Source organism: Argiope bruennichi, chromosome X2 (genome assembly GCF_947563725.1).
Source record: "Argiope bruennichi chromosome X2, qqArgBrue1.1, whole genome shotgun sequence".
Taxonomy (NCBI): Eukaryota; Metazoa; Arthropoda; class Arachnida; order Araneae; family Araneidae; genus Argiope; species Argiope bruennichi.
The window spans coordinates 40,307,830-40,334,175 of NC_079163.1; the positions used below are offsets into that span (position 1 = coordinate 40,307,830).

General features: G+C 29.8%; 1 protein-coding gene across 1 annotated transcript; it reads right to left on the reverse strand.

Moving 5' to 3' along the window:
* On the reverse strand, positions 1-25,832 carry LOC129960281 (eukaryotic translation initiation factor 4E type 2-like). The gene is made up of 7 exons (XM_056073585.1): positions 25,676-25,832; positions 18,013-18,100; positions 12,290-12,439; positions 9,959-10,063; positions 5,923-6,075; positions 193-329; positions 1-89 (listed from the first exon to the last, which is right to left on the reverse strand). The coding sequence occupies exons 1-7, from the start codon at positions 25,690-25,692 to the stop codon at positions 47-49; spliced, it is 693 nt and encodes a 230-aa protein (XP_055929560.1). The 5' UTR covers positions 25,693-25,832; the 3' UTR covers positions 1-46.
* Between the last annotated feature and the right edge of the window lie 514 nt (positions 25,833-26,346).

Sequence of the window (26,346 nt, forward strand, 5' to 3'; positions counted from 1 at the left end):
TCAAAGCTCTAAAAAATTTAATGTTTTCAAAAATATACAATCTATGTCAGTGTAAAAAGACATCTGTATTGCGGAAACTTGATTTATCTCTAAAAAAAAAAAGAAAAGGAAGATAATATTAAATGCAAACTGAATGAAAAGAAATATAAAAATAATAAAAATTCATTATAAAATCTTCTATTCCATAATTACCTCAAACTGTTGTTATGTGTTTTGTACTCCATAATAGTATTTGGAGGAAGATTCAGCACTCTTTTCAATGTATCACGTATTCGGATTGTCGTATGCTGGTCATTAGCTGTTTTATTCCACACAGATATTATGTCTTCCTGTCAGAAAATATATAATAAGGAAAAGTATTTTAAAATTTAACATTCTCTATCTAATCTATTAATATTAGATTTATAAAATAGTTCATATGATCCCATATTTTATGTTATAATTAAAAAAAAAAAACTTTTTTTAACCTTAAAAGTAGCCTTTATGTAGTAAATAAATTACTTCACCCTCTAACAATAGAAGTTAACAAATTATGAATAAAATAAACAAAATGGTACATTCCTCAGCTTTATATAATTTTGAGAGTCAATTTCCTACAATTCAAATTAATTTTGATGTACATTCACATCTGAAAATCAAGCTCGGAATCCCTAATGATTTTTGGTGTATATTACATTCTATGTAGAGAATCTGAAACCTGCTCCCTTCTCTCCAACATATCTGAGAAAAAAATCACTATGGAAACAAAAATTTGATGGTTTGCTAAGCATTATTCTGACTGACGTCAGTCATTAATTGATGTCTTTCCCAGAAAATCTGTGACTAAGGTGAAGTACAGGAACAATATCTTGGAAGTTTATTTTCATCTTCTAAATGGTGCAATTGACTCTGATTTCATTTTTAAAGACAATACTCAGGTTCACATCTTACAACTACATCATACTCTTTTCTAATTCGTAAGGGAATGACAGCCTATTAACTGTATATTTTGGCCAGACACATTTCCAGATCTCAATCAAGTATCTGAGATATTAAGAAGACAGTTGCAGCTTGTGTTCCTCATTCCAGAACACGGAAACAGGAATGTTGGAGGAGCGGAGTGGGCGGCCATTTCTAATAATGCCTTATTCCCAAATACATATTCATGTTGGGAGAAGGGAATAATTAAAAGTGGGGCCCATACTTCCTATTCCATTCCATTTCTCTGTCCTTCCCCCGAAAATGCAACTCTGCTTTAGACTTTTTTATGCTGATGAGTGATGCAAACGATCATGCATTTATACAATAATTGCTGCACAGTTAATACTTTTTGTATTAAATTTACCTTACATACACATGATTTTATTCAAATACGTCTTATTTTATACAGAGAAAAGTCCTTAGTTTGATCAGCACTTTATTTAATTTCCCAACTTAATAAATGAAACTCAACTTGAAGACTAGGTCTAGTAAGTTATTCAATCAAAATTCCATGATCCATCTTGCTATGCACCTAATGATCAAACTGTCAGAAACACGTTACTATGCAAAACTAATAGAATTGAGCTTTCTGTGGTTAAGGCAACAACAGATATTCTTCTAAGAATGGCTACAGGTTGCAGAAATTATTGAGGGAAAATATTAGCCCATTCCAACGAAATGGCAATTTTTAAATTTCTCAGATTTTTTGGAGTAATGAAATCTTCCCACTTCATTCCTTTAACACTACTGTGATTAAAAAAATAGCGGAATGGTGGCATTAACCTCTTCATCATCCATAACGCGATTAGCGCGTTCAGGTGAAACTTCGGCAGGGCGGTCGTAACGCGCTTCAAGCGTTCTTCTACATTTTAAAACTTTTAAACGTTTAAAACGCTTTGTAAATGTTTACTTTACGAGTCTTTGTTTTTGTTTGCTCTAATGTAGCGAAAAACAGAAATTTTCGCGGCCAGGAGAGGACGGCGAAAGAGTTTAACAAAAGGTGTGAACTTATTCATCAAAATTTATTTTATCTCTTTCAAAGTACACTCGTGTCCAAAATTAAGGTCACAAACATAAAATCTGCCAAAAATGAAAAACTATTCACTGCGTTGCCACGAAATTTGGCACAGAAGTACACTACAATGGAAGAAAGAACATAGACACATAACATGAAAAAGATTTTAATTGGGAATTGAGAAACAGGGTATATCAAAAAGTGTTACATTATGAATCAGAGATAAAGCATTTATCTCGGGAAAAGCCTGTCTAATATGGAGTGGGACCACCGTGCACTGCCATACAGGCTTCACAACGAGCTTTCATACTGTTTATGAATATGTCAATAAATGCTTGGGGCAACAAAGCCCATTCTTCCAAAAGCGTGGCTTTTAACTCTTGGGGGGTATTAGGAGGGGAGTTATGCTGTGCAATGGCTCTTCCGAGACCATCCCAAACATGTTCAATAGGATTGCGATCCGGAGACCTCCAGGGCCAGTCCATACGTCGAATATCATCTTCCTCAAGAAAATCATCAACGATCTGGGTTCTGTGTGGACGGGCGTTATTGTCCATAAACATGAAAGCTGGGCCAAAAGCACCCCGGAACAACCTCGCATAGGCTTCAAGGATCTCATCCCTATAGCGATGTGCATTGACAGTACCCGCATCGAAGACGTGCAGTGGTGTAAGACTGCCAAACATTATGCCACCCCAGACAAGAATTCCTCTGCCACCAAATCTGTCGATTTCTTTTACGTAGGAGGGATGATGGTGATTCCTCACTCTCTTCAGATGAAGATTCGACGAGTGTCACTCTGCGTGGTAAATCTCGACTCATCACTGAAAAGAACACGCCCCCATTCTTGCTGTGCCCAAGACTGATGTGTTCGGCACCACAACAACCGGGCTTTTCTGTTGGACGCAGTCAAAGGAACGCACTCAATTGGTCGCTGGGCATAAAGGGCCCTCTCTGCTAGACGTATGTATACTGTTTGTCTGGAAACTTTTATTCCAGACGCAGCAGCAAGGTCACGAGCAAGTTGAGGAGCCGTTGTCAGCCTATGCCGTCGTGCGCTTAATGTCAAATAGCGATCCTGTGCAAGCGTCGTTGCTCTGTGACGGCCTTGTCTAGCGTTCCTGGTTACAATACCACTTGTTTGGAATTGATTCTACAACCTGGATACCACTTTCGGTCCACTTGTAACCATCGAGCCACCTCCGCTTGAGACTGCTCAGCTTCAAGCCTGCCAACGGCTCTCCATCTCAAGGAATAGTCTAAACGATTATGAGAACTCATTCTCACTGGAAACAAGTTAAATTTTTTGTTTTAATGCAATATTCACAAAATTGCAGGCAAAATTTCAGTAGTTGCTCAAAAACTAATGCTAAACAACATTTTTTCCCTCAATAAAGGTTAATATCGTGTTACCGGTCCTTCACAATATATAAAATATAATTTCTTTAAATATTACTGCCAGCCATTTAGAATTACTTTGAAAAACTTTTTTGTGACCTTAATTTTGGACATGAGTGTAATACTCCGGCTACAATGTATTTCTGCTACGTTTATTCCCATCATCGAAGCACCTTAAAGTCATTTTTGTTAACCCCTTCATGATTCGTAGCAAATTTTCTTTTATCGAATTTATGAATTCAAAACTTGACACGGAGAGGCAATTTCAAGCATAGATATAAGAAAATCCTACGATGTCATATCGCGTAAATAGAAGCTTGCGGAACCGTATTTGTTAAATATTTGGTTAAGAGCTTGAGATTAATAATTCCACCGAGAGAAAATGCATTAACGTGACGCAAGACTCATGAATTTTTTCATCACATTTCAAGTAGATTTCGATGAACTGCTTCACACAAACGGCGCAAAAGACTCAAATAACAATCCTCATCAACTGTCTGGGTCAGTTGGCAGGAATTCATAAAGCACAACACCACGATAATAAAACAGATTTTGAACAACTTTGACATTTTTCAGTTTCAAGCGCCATTCACTTGATTCTTTAGCTGTTTCGGTATCAAAAGGTCCAGGTTTCATCATAGTAACATCCCCTTTCAGAAAAGAATCGCCAAGAGAAAGCATCACCCATGCCACTTGAACATGTTGGTTTTGAAACAAATTCAAATTTCTTAGAACAATTCGAAATGCGACGCGTCGCTACCCAAAATGATGTCTTAAAATTGCTCGACAGGAACCAAATAATGTAGCTTGCTCAATGTCTCTTATTGCCAAATGATCACTATGCCACTAATTATCTGTTTTTATCCGTATCTTGACCATTAACTGAAGTGGATGATTTGCCTGATTACCTTAGACACCAGGTAATGGATTACCTGGTGGATAGTTATATTTTTTCTAATTACATCATTTGGCCGATCTCCTTTATTTTTTTTTTATTTTTTTGTAACTTCCTAATTATGTCTCAATAAATTCAGTATAGTCACTACTATAGTTACACGTTACTTCCCTGGCTATACTATACGCCATTTTGAAACTAAAGGGACTTCACTGATTACCTTATATAAAAACTGCCATTCAGAGGGTTCTTAAATGTCATTTTAAAGAAGGGGGGAATGAGGACACCATTGGAAAATTTGATATGAAAACTCCTTACACAATTTATAAGAATTTAAAGATGACACAATACTAAATAAGATGATATATTTTGTTTGATTTTAACACTCATAGAAGTGAGGAATAAAAAGCGTTTGGACACTTTTTTGACAGAGAGTACACTTAAATTGTTTTATATTATAATATATCCCTCAGGTACAAACTAAAGTGTTTTAGAGACTTTTTTTTTTTTTTTTTGAAGAGTAGAAGAGAAGAATTTTACTTATACTTCCAATTATAAAGCTGCATTAAATAAGATAACCATTTGAATATATTGTGAAATATGAGAAAATTGATTATAAAAAGTTTTAAAAATTAATTTTGGTAATTATGGAGAAAATTTCAATTAGCAAAATATTTTTCTTATATCCATCTATACACATACAAAATTTCCAAAGATATAAGAAGGCAAATTTATTAATTTATATCACTTTTTTTATACCTCAGACTGATGTTTAAACGAGTTTTTCCATAGTGCATTTCAGGGATATCACTGTAGGTTATTAAAAGTGCAGTATCAAAAAATAATGCATTTATTGTGTTTCAATAAATTTCAAAAATGTATAAATAACACATCAAATTGAGTGTTCACAAACTTGTTCTAAAAAGTTTTTAATACCTATACAAAGTTGCATTCCTCTAATATTATTTACATACACATGCAGTCGCAATACGATTTCATAAAGCATTTATCATCAGAATTTCAAATTCTCATTGCTTTTGCACAGCACTTTTTAGAAAATTTTAATATCATGCACATAATTAAAAACAATAATTTCTTTTTCAAAATTGCATTACTTCTCTAAGGCACCTTAAATGTTTAATTTCTCAAGTTTCTCCTCTTTATGAAATCGAAGTTACAGTTGTCAACTAGTAAAAGTGAACAATGCTAAGGCATAAGTAATATTTTTTTTTAATCATGATGATAATCATGATTGAAAAATAATTTCCTACGACAGTTTTTATATATTGAATAAAATTGTATTTCTGGGATGTTTTCATTTAACTTAAATAAGCCTCCCTAAATTTAAAAATAAGATTATCTCTGCAAACTTTATAGATAGAAGCTTGAAACTTTGTATGCATAAACGATTGCAAGAGAAAATATTTTACTAATTAAAACTTTTATACTAAAGGAGTCATATAAATATTCAATTTATCAATATTTACTATTCCATAAAAGCCAATGTGTTTTCATTCAATTGCCCACCTTATTTCATGAAACTCTGAAGCTGGAAAAATATGTCTGCATGCAACATTTGAGAAAATAAAGGCTTGTACCACTTTTTTGGACTACCCTCAATATGGAATAATGATATGTAAAAGATGAATTTTACCTGAAATCGGATTGAAACAACAGCACCACAAATTTCCTCTCCCACCATAAATTGTTCACCTAATATAGCCAATAAAAGATCTTCCCAGCATCTAGAAGCTAGTCCTTTTTTGAGTCTTACAATCCATTTCCCGCCATCTTTATTAGCTTCGTCCTAGTGAAATATGAATATATATAAAAGTGTAAGTTACATGTAAAGGACAAACTCTTAACCTTTAAAAACAACAAATATAGATGCTTGCACTCAAATGCAATCTTTAATATGCTCAAAAGCAATCTTTAATATAACATTTAAAATTTAGTCACGAGCTTTTCTGTTTTATTTTTTAAGTGGTGGTACATATTTACTACTATAATGTTTTCTAATGCATAATATAAATTGGTTTTAATATCAAATTAATCACGATTTAATGTTAAATTTTTAAACTTTTAAAGCAAATCTAACAGTTATGATTTAAATAACAGAAAACACTTATGAGTTACAAGATTTTTTTTAACTAAGCATTTTTCAAATGTATCAAAAATCTCTCTGTGTATGTGTGTGCAAGCCAGGTATAAATGCAAATTAAACAGATCCATGCAATACATTTTGCATTTTTGTGTCAGTATTTGTTTATGCTGCAAGCAGCACATTTTCTTCTAATGACTCTCTGGTTTTTGAGTCAAATATGAACTCTTTAATACATATCTGAAGTATACAAAATGCTTTTGTAATGCGCTTCATAGAATGAATTATCATGCTTTGAAAATGTCCTATCTTCATTAAAAGATTTAAATAAAACTATGGTTCAATAAATATTTAACTTTAAGAGATTTGGGAAATAAACCATTATGTTTGAAAGAGTTAACTGGATTCTTCCACATTTCAAGTTAAAAATATGTACAAGAGAAGAAAGAAATATGTAAAAGAATTAAAATTGAGAAAACTGATAACTGTTAAGCCCCGTTCCGATTACCCGTGCGCATCTTAAGACAGGCACATTTCCCCTTCTCTTGTGGTTTTCAGGGGTTCTTTGAAGTCTCTTCCTTTTGCCGACAATTTGTGGAAAGCTCCTGATCGAAGTCCACAGGCGGAGGTACAATGAGTTAGATGGCAGATTTACAACCATATCCGTAAAGGCAACAGGCCATTGGAACGGGGCTTTAGAAATTAACACAAATGAATGCTGCAAACTTTTCCGCTTAAAAACACATTTCAAATTAAATTTTAATAACTGTTATTTGGTACAATTGTACTAAATAAAAATTATTTAAATTTAATTCTCTTTGACTTTTTTATTGAAGATCATACATAGCGTTTGGACTCCGGTGTAGATCTGAATTCAAAAAGATGATATCTGATTTTCCACGCCAGCGATGACGTCGATTCGGTCGAAAATGATTCATTCATTTTCGATGAGCAAATACTACGACGGGCGTTTTCTGACTTCCGTGTAAATGACCGCTGAAGTAGATAGCGGTCAAAAACAGGTTTTCAACGGGAAAATCTAGAAATTACCCTAGCTAGGCTCTAGCTAAGAAAAACTGGGATTAGTAACAACAACACAATTACAAATAATTCAATTAGCAATAACTACAATATTCCAAAAGCAAGTGATTGATAGGATAGATACAATCAACTTATTAAATAAAAATAGAACTCAAGCTCATGAGGGAAAGAAATAAATAACAGCATGAAGAATAAATTTGTTAGCCTAAAATTAATATCTTGGAGTAACATAAAGTCGTTTAATCTCCCTCATTACAACTTTATGCATCAATTCCAAATAAAATCATAATAAAATTTGCATCTTACTTCTATTGGGTTGTAAAACAATTTGTAACAAACTAATTTTTTGATCATATTTAGCAATAAATATGAATTTGTACAAAATGTATTTTATAGCAATAAATTTTAAAATAAGTATTGCTGCTACTTAAACATAATTTTTCAGGTATAATGACTAAAAAATATACGTATATGTGCTTTAAAAAATTATTTTATAGTGGCTGGTCTTTATAGACATCTTGATGCTTTTAATATTAATTTAATATTTCAATTGTTATAACCGTATGGAGAGAAAAGACCTCTCTCTCTCTCTCTCTCTCTCTTTTTTTTTTTTTTTGTTTATCTTTAATAATTTCCAATGAAATATAATGAGGCTTATACCTTAACAAATAACATCTTTATTTTGTCACTTGTCAATCAAGCAAGCTAATTGTATCAGGAAAGAAGCAGGGCCTTATAAAACTTCATACAATTTTTTAAAGAAACGATAGAATTCTACAATCCTTTTTACCTAGTATTCAAAGTTAAAAGAATTTCTAAATAGCTCATTACATAAATAGTATAAGCTAAAATAAGCTAAATCAGTCAATTTATAATGAGCTTAAATTTAAATTTGCAAAGTAGCGGGTAGAGAATTGAAACAAATATTTGTGTTTAAAAAAAGATGAAAAGACTAAGTAGAATGTTTTTTGTTTTTTTTTTTTCAATTAAGAAAAAACGTCCCCAATAATTAGTCTTATACAAATTTGAAGGAAATATTAAAGAGTGACATACAGTATCATAGTTTCCTTGTTATAACAGATACAGCAATAAATTTCCCCAAGAGAGAATCAATATGTACTCTGACCTAAAAAACAATGATATTCAATCCCTGATTAAATATCATTTATTTATGTTTGATAAAATATAAAATAAAGGCCTTTAAAAGTATTACCATCAGAAAATCCGATTAAATTTTACAATGGGCATAATTTTCCTCGTGCTAAAAAAAGCATACAAATACTAAAACAAATAGTTAAAATAATAAAATATTCTTACATAAAAAAAATAATAACATACAATGATAATAAATTGCGAGAATACAGGCAGCAATAATGCACTGATAATTAAACTACAATCATTTGAATGATAGGGGATGTTAATATATTATTGACTGGCGACATCATATGTCATTTTTTGATAACCATATACTGCTGATTGGGAAAGTCATATCATGTCTTCTGATACCTAATATAATTTAAGAGGTATTACAAATTTAACTATTGCCAAGCAACATTTGAACTAAGAAATCTTCAATTTCAGGAAAACGTTATTTTAAAAAGTTCAGATCGACATAAAATTTTCTATTTTCGTTATTCATTTTGAGCATTTTATAGATTATCATAAAACTTTTTAAAATGGTAAATCACGAAATTTTTTGTGAAGAAGTTTCACACTAAATTTCGTTATGAAAATTTATTTGGTTGAAAATAATTTTGAACACATGCCTTTCAGAATACAGTTCTGATTTAGATAGCATCTGTATCACATTAACAAGACGACAGAAACATTTTTATGATTTAAAGTAAGTCTGAAAATGATGACAACATTTAGGATAAAGAAGAAAGTTCTTCTTTTGCCACAGAAAACTAGATTGAAAGCAACATTTTACAAAGAAAATTTTACAAAAGTGTCTGATATTGAATGTAATAACCCAAAAAATATTAGTGAAGTAGCAAGATTAATTTTTGGAAACAACTTTTTAGATTTACTTTCTGCACAAACATACTATCAATAGACTGAAAAATTATATAAAAAATATTTAAATCTTTGAAATGGACTAATGTTACTAACAACGATATAAGAAAGTTCCTGAGATTAAAATACTTTGATAAGAAATGCATAAAGTTTCAAATATATGAATTATGCGATAAGTAAGTTGTTTGTATTTATAACACCCAATTCCTTTTAGGAAAATTCGTCAGTAACACGTCCTCTTCCCAGTTGATACTGTATTATGATAAATTTTGATTTTGAATAAATTTTCAAAGGTATTTCAAATAATAGCCAGATAAAAATCAAAGGTATGTCTAGTTAGTTATCTAAAAGATTATCAAATAAATTTTTAAGTCCTTTTTAACGAGTTTCGAACAATGAAATTAATTATCCAACAATTTTTACTCGGAAGAAATACTGGCACTATATATTTTATGATTATTCTTAATGGAAAATGACATACTAGAAATGATAAAACAGATTTTTTTTTTTTAAATATTGAAAACAAACTTACTTCCCACATGGGTTTTATTCCATACTTAAAAAGGTGAAAATCACTGTGTAGAGCCATTTCTGAAGGCCGAATTAAATGCCCATAAACTGCCCAGAATTTCTCTACCTGAAAAAAAAAATCATTTAGATTAGAAAATTATTTCAATTAGAAAATGAAAAATCATTGCAATTCTAATTTAAAAGCTTTTTTTTTTTTTTTGCAATGTTTACTTTCATTATATTTTATGTTATTTTATTATTAGAATCAAAATTTTATAAACTGGTCGAACGGCGAAGAGGCAGTCAGCGTATTTATTATGTATTGGGTTGGAAAGTTATCGACGTTTTTTTTTTTTTTTTTAATTTCATAACATTCTGCATGTTATTAACTGTTTCAGGCAAAATGTTTTAAATTGCTCGAAAGAGGGCATTTTGTTCTACAGAAATTTATCTTGTTTTTTTTTCTTTCGAGTTAATTTTGAGATCATTAAAATGGAATGTCAAGTTAAGAGAAATGAGCACTTTCGACATCTATTTTTTGCTTTTAATCAAGGTTCTCAAAGCCGCAAAAGCTGCTCGCTACATTTCGGTTGTGTATATAGAGGGTGCTATAACTGAAAGAACCGCTCGTGATTGGTATGCCAAGTTCAAAAATGGAAATTTTGACCTCAAAGACGCACCTCGTTCTCACCGTCCAGTTCAGTTCGATGATGAGCAATTAAATCAACTTTTGAGCGAAAATTCGTATCAAACGACGTGGGAACTGGAAAAGAAATGGAATGATCCCATACTGCTACAGAGAAACATCTTCATTCAACGAGAAAGGTCCAGAAGTGTGGAGCATGGGGTTAAGTATGCTTTATTGTAAAAATCATAACCACAATCTCCACTAGTTTGCCAACTCGGCATAGCTCAACTCATGGATACAAGCAATGATTTCTTTACCGAATCATTACTGGAGAGGAAAAATGGTACCTGTATATCAATATGAAGAAGTGCAAGGAATGGCATAGCCCAGGTAAACATGTGACACCGCGTGTGAAACAAGGTAAAACGATGTTGTGCGCATGATGGGACCGGAAAGAGATTATCCATCACAAATTAACTGGATCCAACCAAATGGTCAATGTGGAATAGTATGCTCTCTCTCTTTGAAAACGGCGGGAACTTAATTACCAACCCAATGCATATAAGGTGTATCACAAAAGTAGGAAAAGAGTTTACAGTAGACTCCCGATTATCCGCGCCTGCCACACACAGTTTTTTTTTTTTTTTTTTTTGACTGATTTTTTCAAAAAGGTGCAGTTTTACAGTTATGCTTTTGTAATTACATAATACATTACAGTATTGAAACAGTACATATGTATTAAATTTTCTGTGTATCCTTGACGCCTCTCGTAAATACAAAGCACTTTTCTGTTTTCATTAACAAAATGCATTTTAGGTTAGTTTTGAGTGATATACTAAAATATTAAGCGTTAGTTAAACATTTCCTGCTGTTTATTTTACGTTTTATTGTACATAAAACGATTTTTCAAAGTTGGAATGACCGTTTTCTTTTTTGCTATACGCGTTTTTAGCTTTTTTCGGATTATCCGCGGCGGCAGCGCCACCCAATTCCGCGGATAATCGGGAGTGTACTGTATTTCTTTAATCACTGCACTTAAACATATACTTCCAGTTTCAAAAGCAAGGTATACAAATGTATGAAAATAGTTTAGCTGCTGAAGAGGGGTTTCTAAAATGTAAAACACCTATACATCTTCGACATCTATACAAAGTTGCATTCTTTTAGCAGTATTTGCGCATATACGATAAGAGTTTATTACTTGTGACTGAAAGACAGCCTTTTTGAATTTATCGGTAAAGATCTACAGAGCGTGTACTGCTTTAAAAGAATAACACCTTAAAACTTTAATAACTGAAATCTTTTAAAATAACCTAAACTGAACAAACCACAAATTGTCTTAATAATATTAGAAAGTAAAGAATATTTTATTTAGATAATTTCATTTCGCTGGGTATTCAAAGCCACACTAATCTAATAAATAAATACTAAGCCAGATTTTATTCAGTTGGTTATTTTTTCAAATTTGTTTTTGCATTTAAATTGTCCAAAATGCACAAATCTAAACAATTAACTACACAATGCGGAAAAAAGTAATGTTTACCAAATTTTTGAATATTAGTTAATGCCATAATTACAATTTCATTTGCAGAAATTAACACTGTTTTATTTACAACTGTTTATGTATGACTAAGAGATTAGTTATAAAGTACTGCACATCAAATAAACAATGCATATTATATTATATATATATATATATATGTAAAGAATTCCAAAGGAACTTACAGTATTAAAGCCACCAATAAGCTTTAAATTCTGGTCATAAGGCTGCACATTATTTTGTTTACCACTTTGGCGTTGTGAAAACCATAAAACATATGCATACTGTAGTCTATGCTCATCCTCTTCAGGATCAGACAGTTCAAGACAGTCTAACTAAAGAAGAAGAAAATTCTACGGTAAATTAACACTCTATGACACCAAATCTATAATAGTATGACACCAAAAGTTTAAATAGAACTACTTTAAACTGAACTCCCTGAAAACGCACAGGGTAAACAAAGTTTTCCAACTGCCTCATAATTAAAATAAACTTAAAATTATTAGAAATATATATGGATAGCTATCAAAATAATGGAAACACCTATGCATAAAAGTTGCATTTAAGAATGCACTTCATAAAGATTAAAAAATAATCATCACTAACAGTTTTTTTTTTTTTTTTTTTAATATAAAAAGTATATATCATGGTAGTATAAGGTAGCTCTAGTGAAGTCTTGGATTTTTGTCAAAAGCGTTACATTTTAGACTTCACAGATTTTCAAAGAAATCTAATTGTAGGAGGGCATTTCCCAAAAATGTGTTCTTCGAACTCAGGGAGGTCTAAAACAAGTAAATTTGTGAAAATTTCGAGTTCGAAAATACTTTTTCTGGCTTAAAAAAAAAAAAAAAGGCATAATCTTCTGGTTTAGAAGTTAATCAAATGATTTGCTTAAATTTTGCTGATAGCTTAAGAAATATATCCTTAATTTCTTGAATTAAAATATAAATCATATTTTTATCCATTCTTTAAATATTGGAGTTCAACTGAAAAATAAAATGATTTTTTTTTTCGCTTTCTGAAGCATTAAAACAACTATAAAATAATGAATAGATTACTTATTCTCTAGTTCAGGAACTGCAGAACATATTGAGAAATTATTATATCAAATTTGAAAAAACAAATTACATATTATATTTTAATTTATGAGGTTTTTCGTAAGAAAATTCTATTAAAGATTAGAATTTGAAATAATACAGGCTGCGTAATGAGAAACTGCAAAAAAAAAAAAAAAAAAAATAAGTACTTTTAAGCTCTTTAGTCCCAAAAATTAAGCACCTTTATATAAATATGCATAAGTAAACTGTGTATTTTATAAGCGAAGCATTTTTTTTTTCTGTTTTATAATAATGCATAGTTCTGGTTGAAAAAAAAAATCTTAAAACTTAATTTTAAATGCTTATTCTTTATTTCTGTGTTTGCACAACGTCTATTGCAAAAATTATGCCTTTTTGGATTTGACAAAGACATAGAAATGATCATAAAAATGGAATAAAAACTATCACTACAAAAAAAATTTGTCAACTTTTATAAGATTGACAATAAAAATCTATGAACTTTTTAAAATTAAAAAGCTCTATTTAGATAGATCCAACATTTATGAATCTGTCGATAGTCATGTAGAAGCTCAGCATGACCAAATATTTTGTATTTGATTTTTATATAAACAACAACAAATACGATTCAACATGGCTGGAATGGAAAGAGTAAATTTCTTCCTGAACTGACTTATTCTATTAAGCAATTTTATTTGCAATCTTATAAAGCTAAGAACTAAAGCATTTCTATGGCTACAATCATATGACTGGCAAAACTGCCATGATATTGATGATAGAACAATGCCATGTTCTAAATGAGTTTTTAAAATCATTTTAATAGAAAATAATAGCAGTGTTCATAAATCGTCATACTAAAAAGAAATTGTCTAATCCTCTCTTATTTCTAAAAAGTAGTAAAAGCTTTACTTTTTAATGCTTACCGTTTCTAAAATTTAATGAAAACCTTCTTTTTAAGCTTTAAGCAAAAATTCTTGCTTAAAAAAAATTACAGAAGAAACGTTATATATATTTTACAAAGGAATGAAAATGCTTTAACAAGTCCTAGTTTTCATAAATAACGGAAACAAATTCATGAAGTCAAAAAAAAAAAAAAAAAAAAAAAAAAAAAACGTCAGTTTGTAGTTAGAACCAAAACCAAAAAATTCGACGAGAACGTTTCTCCCAAAACTTTCTTGCATACTGCCAGAAAATGCCTAACGTGGCATTGGCTTAGAATAATAACAAAATATTAAACTTACGAGTGAATAAACATTTTTATTGATTCTATTGTGTGATCGTTGGCAAGTGTTTTGGGATTAATCTCTGGCATGTGGTTGAAAGTATCCGAAAAGCGAATTTGGATTTTAGACGCATTCTTCCCAAATGATTAAAACAAAACAAAAAAATGACTCAAAACTACACTTATAGTCAGAAAATTACGTATCAAATTTGATATATTTAAGTCACTGCCTTTTTTAGTTATCGCATTTACATGTTTCTGATCGCATTTACATACGGTGAACCTCTCGATGGATTTGGCTCAAAATTATGCTATAGATATTAAATCTGTGTATCAAACTTTAACCATCTAGCCATCTTCGTTTTGTAGTTATCATAATAACTTATATTCGAACAGTCGGACAAACAGATTTCCTCTAAACGGATGTTGCTGAAAATTTGATCGAAATCTACAAATTTGGTGTGAAGACCATATGCAAAATTTCATCCATCTAGCTCAGTGTTTCTGTGTTATCTTTGTCTCATATTTTCTCTAAATTTTGTATACGAGAAAGTAAATATCCAACTGGAGAATTTTTTTTTAAAAATGTCTTTAAAACCAGTACGAGACAAGATATCGCATTGCCTCAAAACTTATCAAATAAAGAATTTTATTCAGTCAAGTGCTTAAAAAATTTTTCAAGTTTAAATAAAAGCAAAGAAAGCACCCCCTCCCCCCCTTTTACTACAATTCTAACAAAATAATATGATTCAACGATTCGAAGAAGCAACATTCTTTCGAATTTCATTATAATAAAAGCAATTATTATGAACTATGTAAAAAATAATTTCACAAAATTATTAAAACTTAACAAAAAAAAATTAAAAAATACACTCAACCAAACAAAATTTTTATCATTGAAAAACTATTCTTCTTCAACCTTTAAAACGATGTTAAAATAATTTTGGTGCGATAACATGCTTTGATGTTATGATGAAAATATTAAAATTATATTTTTTAATTAAACTTCGAATTAAATGTTTGAGAAACTCGTTCTTAATGGATCTCTAATGCCCCCAAAAATAACTTCCCAAATTTCATACTCCTAATTTCAATGGTTTTATGCTGGACGTTGCTCAGGACAAGTCTCTATATATTAAAAGAAATTTCACTGGGGAAAAAATTTCTCTAAGAGTTATAAAAAAGAAAAATATCATTATAAAATGAGAGAATCTAAACCCTGAAAAAAAAATTGCATTTCTTTTTTGATGTTTAAGCATCAGATCCAACAGTTTCTTTTTTTTTTTTTTTTTTCTTAATCAAAACAAATTTGGCGAGATTAGTCCAACAGATAAAAATGTTCAAATGGATGGAGACATTAAAAAATGACCCCGAATGATATAACGATAATTGAAAATTTAAGGCTTCAAGTAAAAATTTCATTATACTAGATTTTACGCGATCTACTAATGTAATTACATATCGTATTTAATTACAATTCAATATAGAACAGTTGAATACCTGTAGTAGGTCATTCAAGCGATTGCTCAAAAATGACATATTAAAGAGAATCATGATTGAACATGTTACTGTCTTTAAAGCAGTTTTTTCCCATGTTCGATGTATCATTTTGGCGCACCAAATTCATCCTGTTGTTTTCTTATTTTTCTTTAATCGGCCCAATCTGTATATTCTTCTTTAACAACACATAAAAGTTTAAAAATATACTTACCCTGCATAACTTGAATAAATTGTTCAACATCTAAAACATTAAAAATTGAAGCTTGAAGGTTTTTCAATTCGCAATGAGTATGATACACTATTCATTTCGTAATGGTATAACTATTCCAGTATTTTAATAAATGATAATGGATATTGTTGGGGGGAAAAGCGGGGGGAGGGGGAGCAAAAAAAAAAAGACGAAAAGAAAGTTTTAAAAAAAAAAGAGAGAGAAAGTAAAAAAGAGGGGGGAAGGGAGAATAAGCGTTATTTTATGTGCTGGAATCCCTGGAATACTCCTTCGAATTCTTCCCTTTTGTTGGTTTTCTTTGATGCTTTCGGTAAACAAGCCTTTATGACCATGATTTCGAGTTATCATATTCAACTTACGAGGAAACAAAACAAAAAGTTCTCTTCGTCTTCCCGAGAAAATTAAGCATATTTTAAGGACCTTTTCTGAAAATTAAGCACTTTTAAGGTGCTTAAAATGGTTTTCAAATTTAAGCACTTTTTATAACTATACGCACCCTGTAATAGCATCTAAAGATGTAAAATCGCATTAAAATGTATGTAAATGTACATATAAAAATCAGTGAAACTTCCCAAAAAATAGACTTAGGAACAAAATTTTAATGGTTTTATAAAATAAAACTTCTTCAAACATTAAGAATATTAATTAGAATAATTAATAAAGAATATATTAATTAAAAAAATCATAATTTCTCAAGAAAGCGCCTTTTCGATGTAGTCGCCAATCTTAATATTTGAAAAATAAAAACTTGCTTTATATCTCATATATTTTTTTAAAAAATTTTACTGTAGCTTTAAAAAATTACAAAAAAAATGTGATTATTTTGTGAAAAATGAAAATAATTCAGCAACATCTTATTTCCATAAATAAAGGAAACAAATTCGCTAAAAAAAAAACAGTTAAAAAAGAGCCAGTTCTGTAGTTAGAAGTAAAATGAAAATAAGTTTAGTTTAGTTTAGTTATATAAACGTCCCGTTTTAAAGCAACACTAGGGCTATTTTGGGACGAGCCTCGTAATTTTGAACCGCGGTCAGATGACAAGGACGACACCTGAGCAAATTACAATTCAGTACAGTACATTAAAATCCCTCTACTAAGTCGTTCAAGATATTGCTCCAAAACAACATATTAACGAGAATGATGATCGAATATGTAGCATTAAAGAGGTTTAACTGAAAGTATTTTTGCAGCAGCTTCTACAATGTTCAAAATATCTCTTTGTAGCACCAAATTCATTCTTATTTTCCATTGATCGAACTAATTTGCATATTCTTCTTTAACAACACATAAAAGATAAAGATACATTTATCAGATATAACAAATTCTTGAACGTCTCAAACACTAAAAATGTCTTTAATGTCAGAGAAATTTCTTTTAAAAAAATTTCGAACGTTTTTAGAGCCTCAACAAGTGATGCATTATATATGCCTGCACTGTGCCTTCTGAAAAACTATTCCAGTATTTCAATAAAGGGCAATGCACATTATTAAAGAGGGAGCACGGAAAAAAGTTCATTAAGCGTTCTCTTAGTATGTGTTGGAACCAATGGATCCCTAGTCTGCATTCTTTCCTTTTCTTTCTTAATATATCTGAAAAACAATTCCAAATTATCGTATTCAAAATATGACGAAACAAAAAGCTGTCTCTGCACTTCTCAAGAAAATTAAGCATGTTCTAAGGACCTATTTTCAAAAGTAAGCACTTTTAAGTTGCTTAAAAATGGTTTTCAAATTCATTCATGACGTGCTACATATCCTGTACAGGTCTCAACAATGCAATTACTAACAACGATAAAATTGGGAAAGTATATAAAATATGTATATAGATATCATGAATAATCCAGACAAAAGTTTTAATTAAAGTTAAATATTCAACACTTTTTAAAGAATAATTTAAAATTACTTGGCCATTAGGACATCCATTGAGAGGGGGTGGTGAAGGAGGAGGCGATGAGTTTCCTGATCCAGAACCAGTAACTGCACTTTTCAATCTGATTTGAGGAAAAAGAAAAAGTTTCATTCAAGAAAAAAAATTAATTATAGAAAAGAGTATTTTAATTATATATATAGCTGTGATAAGGCTTTTACAAAATTTTAATGAAATTTTTATGTATAACAGAAAATTATTTTCTATAAAAAAACATTAAAATAATGACAATTTAATTTAACAAGACACTCATTAAAAAATATAGAAGCCAGTTAAGGTATGTTAAAGTTCATTATATAATTCATGAAAAAGAAACTTTTGTGCCAGGCAATAAAAATGTAAGTGAAAAAAAAAAACTTCCAATGGAAAATCTAAATGATTAAATACTGTTTGCAGTTTAATAGAAAAAACTGTGTTTTCATTTCAGTCAAAATACCAAAAATTGCCAACTGGCCAATGTTTCTGATACTCAAAAGGAACAACTATATAATAATCAAATTACAGAAAATGCTCACAAAAAAAAGTGGAACAAGCATTTTTGTAAATATTGCACCTAGATGCACACTTCCATTTAGAATGTTTCATTTAATAAGGTAGGCAATAGTATAAATACACTTTAAATTTTATGGAGGTTGATAATAATAATATTAAATTAGTTTTTTACATGGTCATCATAGGAAAAAAGTGTCAAGTAGCAAAACATTTTTCTTAAGACTTATTTATGCAAACACAAAGTTTCATGCTTCTATCTATAAAATTTGCAAAGATATTAAAAGCTAAATTTATTGAAGTGGACAAGCTTTTCAAATCACTAACTGAAGTTTAAACATGTTTTTTTTATTGTATTTTTCATGGATAATACAAATAAAATAGGTAATTAAAAAGATGGAACCAGAAGCTGATACTGCATTTATTAACTGGTATTAAAAATTTAAAAAAAAACATCAATAATATATACATTGGTTCAAGTATTTACAAAACTTGTCCTAGCATCTTGGACAACTACACATAATTGCATCGTTCTAACTATACTTGCATTAGGAAGTTCATGATTAGTGATTCATCAATTAGAACAAACATAATGCAAGAGATAAATATATCACTTGCTGTTCAGTGTACTGCTGTAGAAAACATAACCAACCAATAAAATTATGAAAATGCTCTACAATGCATTTATGAAAAAATTGTTGCTGATGATGCATCTCTGATTAGAAAAATGAATTTTAATCCTTTCAAAGGTGATCATTTAGACAATTGATACTTTCATCTAGATTATAACAAAACTCATTTGAACAAATTACATTTCCACAGAAAGAAAGATTTGATTCACCCAAAGCAGGGTCCAATTGTAAAAATTTAGACATCAATCATGATCTGTTTGGAGCTATCCATGAACATTGCATGGATGCTAATTATTATGTTGATGAGAACTTGAAAAACAACCCAAACTGTCAATTTCTGCATCATTTCTATAACACTCATCTTCTCCAATCCTACCTGAGAAAGTAAGGATCCAGTAGTTTGCAATCACTTGATCAAATAAAACCATACACTGAAATAAATTCCATCTAAATTTGTAATTAAGACTCTATAAATTTAAAAATAAACCTATCTCTGTTAATTTTGTAAATAAAACATGAAACCTTGCCAGCGCAGATATAAATGTAAAAGAAGCATTTTACTAAATGACCTTTTTACACTATGGCTGCTGTATAAAAACTTTATTCATATATTTTCATTCTCTTCTGAAATCTAAGTCTTTTCATATAATTGCTTAGCTTATTTAATGAAACATTGTAACAGGAAGTACATGTATAAGTGTAATATTTACGGAAATAAATGCTTGTTCTACTTTTTGGGACACTTTCATATATTTTTACAAGAAATTTTTTTTTTCTTTCAAACCATCCTGGATAATTAAAGTAAATGACAATAAAAATGCTATATAAGAAAAAACAAATATAGCAGTTTTCAAATAAAGATTGCATCACAGAGGTAAAACTATCTTTCTTCAAAATTTAACTATCATAATGTTTTATTTATTTATTTATTTATTTGCATTATGATAGCATAATACAAAATGCATTACAATTGCATTATGATTTTTTGCATTAACAGAAACACATAGTGTCTATTAATAATGATGAGCACCAACATCGAAAATTCATCAGAGAAAAAGTAAAATAATTTGCAAAACATTTTCTATGAACATTAATCCTATTCTATGAAAGGATAATTATGTGGCAGACATTGAGATAATATATATTTAAATCAAACATTTAATGAGAAAACTATTAATTTTAGTTGTCTTCTACATTTATTAAATACTATTATACTCAAAAAATTGATAGAATTTGAAAGCAGTATACTAATCCAAACCCTGAAACAGCTTTATATTATTATATGTCTAATTTGTCCCCTTCCCTAAATATATTTTAACGATTTTGTTTTTATTCCTCAAAGGTGAATAAAATCATGAATTTCCCAAAAGTCTCAGAACTGCAAAAATAATAATTTTAGGTCCAACTCTTTGTATTTTTTTACAATATACCATTATATATACATATAATAAATTCTTTTCTTTGTGAGCTGATCAATGTTTAAACTAAATTCTCAACAAGTTCCTACTTTGTGTCACCAACTATTCTACTGGTTCAATCCTACCTGTGAACTCTTTTAGAATGTTAATAAGCAAATAAGTCATAGTATTATATATTTGAATGAAAAGACCCCCCCCCCCTTTTTTTTTTGAAATTTTATTATTACTTTGATTATTTTTGCCCTCTCACTCTACAATAGTCTTGGATAGCTTGTGCAAAAATAAGGTAGAACTGCAATACTCTCTACTTTTCTTAATATTTAAATAAAACTAGTGTTTTATTTAATTTTGTATGTAATATCCAAATACACACACAAGAAAAAAAACCTAGCATAATTCCTTTGAGAACTTTGAATCTTCAGGGGAAAACAGCATGCCTTCATGGGAAAGAGAGAAAAACTACTTAAAAAAGTACTACAATTCCAAAAACAATTTCTGCTGAGCAGACATCTAGCAACAAAAGCAAATTTGTTTGCAGAAGAAAACAAAGAAGGTGACAAAAATACAGCAACTTCTTCCCTTAAAGAAATGTTAGAGTGTTTTAAAAGTTGTGTGCATGTGTGTTTACAAATCTGATATTTGAATATAAACAAAAAAAATACAGGATAATTAATAATAAATAAAGCTAATTAAAAACAATGTACCATAGTCTTTTATAAGTAAATATGAAAATATTACTATAAAATGTATATCTATTTTAACCTTAGAGTTTCACAATTTTTTTATTGCTCAGCCACAATTGAATAAAGCAGTATAAACAAGTGTAAGGAATGTAAGAAAAATTATCAGAAATACACATTTTAAAAAGTTACTTTTTAAAATTACTCAAACTTTTGTCTTTGCTTAGTTTCTTTGGTAATTTTACTCATGAAAATAAAATTTTTAAAAAATCCAATTCAATATGTCAGTTACACTCAAAATTATTAAATTCAATACAGCACAGGCTATAAGACACCCACTGCTATGAGTGAATCTTGGAAATTAATCTGTCATAAAAGCTGCCATTTTATTCATTTTAAAATATTTTAATTTTTACTTAATGTATCATTAAGGAGGAACTTATTTTTATTCTATAGAATTAGAATGGGAAAAAATACTATATATACAGTTGGCAAAATGATTATTTGTACACCACTTTTTTTTAAAGTTTTAGAAACATATAAGCGGCTATTTTATTCATTGCGACGTGTGAGCGTGAGTTTGTTGTTTATTTCTAAGTAAACGAAAAAAATATTTTGAAATAATTGAAAATAAAATCTAAATCTTACAAACTTGGAAAATTTCTTGCAAAAAGTATATTTGTACACCTATATCTCCGTTAAGTATTACTTTCATTTCATGTAATTTTTCACATTATAGTTAATTTTTTGGATAGTTTGTATTTTTTAAACATTGAAGGTTATCGTTTTTAACAGTGAAGGTCACTCGCAGAGAAAAGTTGAGAAATGGTCACGAAATCAAAAGAAGTCTCTTTAGACACGAGAACTCATATTGTTAACCTTAATAAAAGTGGAAAATCTTATCGCGAAATTCAAAAGATGTTTAAGTTACCCTTTACAACTATTGGTTACATCGTAAGAAAATATAAAAATACTAGACGCGTTGAAAATGAACGCAGGCCAGGCGGCACGATTAAATTAACTTTAAGAAATAAACAAAGTATTATTAAAGCAGCTATTAGAAAACCACAAATTTCTGCTGAGAAAATTGCAGATGACCTTCTCGCATCTTCTAACATTAGAGTGACCGCTCAAACAATAAGAAATGTGTTACATAGTGCTGGTTTAAAAGGCAGAACTCCGATAAAAAAAACCAATGATCTCTGAAGTAAATAGAAAGAAGCATCTATAATTTGCTATGAAATACAAAGACAACCCGATGGACTTCTGGATAAAGGTTATTTTTTCAGATGAGAGTAAGTTTGAAATTTTCTCACCCCCTAGTATCCGAAAAATCTGGCGAAAAAATAAAACAACCCTTGATAGTAAAAATGTACTTCAGACCCTGAAACATGGTGGTGGAAATGTGATGGTTTGGGGCTGTGTAGCTCATGGCGGTGCTGGAAAATTACACTTTATTGACACAAAAATGACAGCTTTAGGTTACATTGATGTGTTGCGGCATAACTTATTAGACAGTGCTAGAAAATTGGGTATCGGTGACACTTTCTTATTCCAAAAAGATAACGATCCAAAACACACTGCGATAGTTACTAAAACATGGTTGCTTTATAATGCGCCAAGACGCCTTGAAACTCCACCACAATCCCGGGTTATAAATCCAATTGAAAATTTGTGGATGCTATTGGATGCTCAAGTCCGAAAAAAAAATATTACAAGTAAAAATAGTTTGAAAGAAGCACTCATGGAAGCTTGGGAAGAAATAGATCAAGAAACCACCAAAAAGTTAATAGAATCAATGCCAAGACGTCTTGAAGCAATTGTAAAAGCCCATGGAATGCATACAAAGTATTAAATTTCTATAAAATAATTATAATTATGCTTAAAATTTGTCACTAAGTAAGTGTACAAATACTCTTTTTGTATAGTTTTTATAAAGTTTTATTCATTAATCAACTAAAGTTAATGTGATTGTTTTTTTGTTGATATTTTATTATTATTTTACCTCACTAGAATAAATTTCTGCAATTTTAACTTAGTTACCTTATTTTATTTTGATATAATATTCCAAAATTGAAGTGTACAAATAAACATTTTGTCAACTGTATAATGCCTATAAAAAAAGAATGTGTATATATATGATATTTTAAAATCTAATTTAAATTTAATTAATTTTAAAAGTTTTGTCTTAAATTAATTCATATTAACTTCATTCTAAAATATTCTCTTATTTCCTGATCCCATTCCACTTTTTCTATTTAATTAATGCAACAAAAGCTCTGTGAAAATGCTTTAGTCAGTGGTTCCCATGCTCTGAGTGAAGGGATTAAATACTGTCCAGCTAAGCACATTCTTTTAAAAGATCCCTATGATTCCCTTACTTGTGATTGACACGTGATGGAAATCCTATTAAAATCTCACAGTATATATATATTCATAGGAATAAAATTTTTATCAGCTTTTCCTCATTTCGTTTTGTGTTGTTCTGTGTTGTACTCTTCACTTCTGCTTGTTCATAATTCGTCCCTCCTGGGATGCAATTATGTGAACTTAAGAAATTCAAAGTCTCTTCACTGTCTTCGAAACTGCCTTCTTCTTCAAAATTATATGCTTACATATATATATAAATATTTTGTTCATTTAAAACATATATACACTTATTTTATTTTTTCAATTCTTATTCAGGTTAAACTTTCTGCTGGAAAATTAGATTACTTACTTTCTCTAGATTCAGAAAATAAATACAGAAAATTTGAGTCCTCCTATTAATTTTTAATGAGTCATTCTTCAAAGAGAAACAGTCAGAAAACACTAATTTCAATTAGCTTTTCCTCAAATATGATATAGATATAAAACGATTTAATATATCAATAACACAAAAATTGCAGCTTTTACAAAAAAAAAAAAAAAAAAAAAAGCTGATTAAAAATTAAAGCAACACTTGAAAAACACCCCAGTCATATACAAAATGATTTTTAGGCCTATCTGGCCCCAGGCCAAAAATGCCCTCTTCACATTTGAGTTGAATCAAAGCAAAAAAATATTTTCAATTCAACCAAAATACAATGATTAGTCCCTTTTAAAATTTCATACTGATTCCCTAGAGCAAATGTCAAATGTATTAAAGCTGTGTGGTAAATATAAACTCTGATTTACTTCAAAGGACTTTAAAATGCTTTTTATTACAAAAAAGTATTTTTAAGTCCTTGGAAAACTAATAGAAGTATTTCATGAAGTTTTTTTTTTTTATTATTAAAAAACCTAAAACAATCAAGTGATTTTTAAGAATTTCATTTCATAAATAAGAATTTCCATCCTGTCTTCATCTATGATAAAGTATAAAAAGCTAAAGGCTTGCCAAGTGATTACATGGTAATTAGGCTTGCTCAATACAAGTGTTTAAAGTATACAGATGCTCAAAAACCAAATAATCTTTTTAAAAAATTTTAATTTGAGATTTTTGAAATGCATTTCTAAAAAGTTTGTTGAAACATTTATTATTAGTGAATAACTAGTGCCATTTAAAAAATATATTGGCTGTCGTGTTAAAATTGATCAATCAGCACTAATTTAAAAAATTTAATTCTACTTCCTTTCACTACAAAATAATGATATTAAATATCCAGAAATACTTATTTTATTTCTGCTTCAGTTCATAACAAAACATTTTAACTCATTTAGAAAGAAAGAAAAATTTGTCTTTACTTAATGAAAATAAACCATCACTATTACCAAGCTAGAGGGCATGAGGGCCAATAGTTTAATGAAAGCAAGAGCAATTACAGCATTTAAGGAATCTGTATACCAACTCATTATGATTAAACAGCAATGGAGACTTGCTTCAAATCACCATTTAATGATACATACAAGGTCATTCCTAATATTTAGAATATTGCAAATTCTGATCAAGCAAAAGTCCCAAAATATATGGGTTAACAAACTGCATGCTATGTTTCAGCCTCCCTCCTCTCCCAAAAAGCAGTGTAATGTTTAGATGAATTGAATGCACACATCAATTTGGTTGCATGGGGGGATTATTGTTTGATGAAAAAAAAAAAGAAGTATAAAGAAATGAACTGTGCTAATTAGTTATAAGAATATAATTAATTATCATTTTTCTCGGCACTGCAAAAAGAGAGATGCAAAAACGTACTGGCAATTAAATGGTGAGCAAACCTGTGTTTGCTTACCGCTAATTATAAAATGCATAGCATATAAACAGCAAAATGGATCACCACCATTTTCATATACAGATTTTTAAAACTGATTTGCAAATAATAAGAGAAATGTAGATAAAATTTGAAATATTTTTTAACATAAATATTCGATTGTGAAAATAAGCTGAATTATATATAAAAATGCCCTCTTTAAAGTAATTCCAAGGTACGAATAACAAACATCATTTATTAATAATACTTACGTAGCAATGTTGTTCATGGGGAATAACAGGATTTTCAAAAAACAAAAAAGTATGCACGCTTTTCACAAAAACACAACACAAGTAAGCATGATACAATTTTAAACTTCTTGTTGCCAGCTTGCGTTGTCAGGAAAGCATGTTCTCCTTTGCCATCCAAAAAAACACTGCTCCAAAATATATTAATAGTTAATTTTGTGTTATTGAAGTCGTGCTAGAGTCAAATACTCGACTACTCTATGTGAAGGAATGGAACGACAAACTAATTCATAAAATCATCACTTACGTATCTACTTCATATCTTATCAAAACATACTCATACCTACAAAGAAAATTCTCAGCAAAAATGATAAACTTGTGTCAAAATGCTCTTTGATTAAATGAAATTTCAAATACTGAAACAGTTAAAGCCGTTGCAGTGCATGAGAAGCGCTTCGGAAATCAGACGCGTATTTTTCTAATTCTTTATAAATGACATCCCAGAACAATTTAACATCTTGTAATGTTGGTATGCTAAATACAAGGTAACAATAGTCAAAAATTCATTTTTTTAAAAACAATATATACAAATTGCATTAAATCGCCATCTAAAGCTCTTTGTCTTTTCAAATGGGAAACTGAAAATTAATCTCTGTAAAAGCGAAAATCCGTTAATTAAACTGAATATTTCCAGC

Coding starts and splice junctions, on each gene's coding strand:
- LOC129960281 (XM_056073585.1), bottom strand. Junction 6,076..9,958: donor GAATAAAACCCATGTGGGAA/GTAAGTTTGTTT, acceptor ATATTTCACTAG/GACGAAGCTAATAAAGATGG. Junction 330..5,922: donor TTGTTTCAATCCGATTTCAG/GTAAAATTCATC, acceptor ATTTTCTGACAG/GAAGACATAATATCTGTGTG.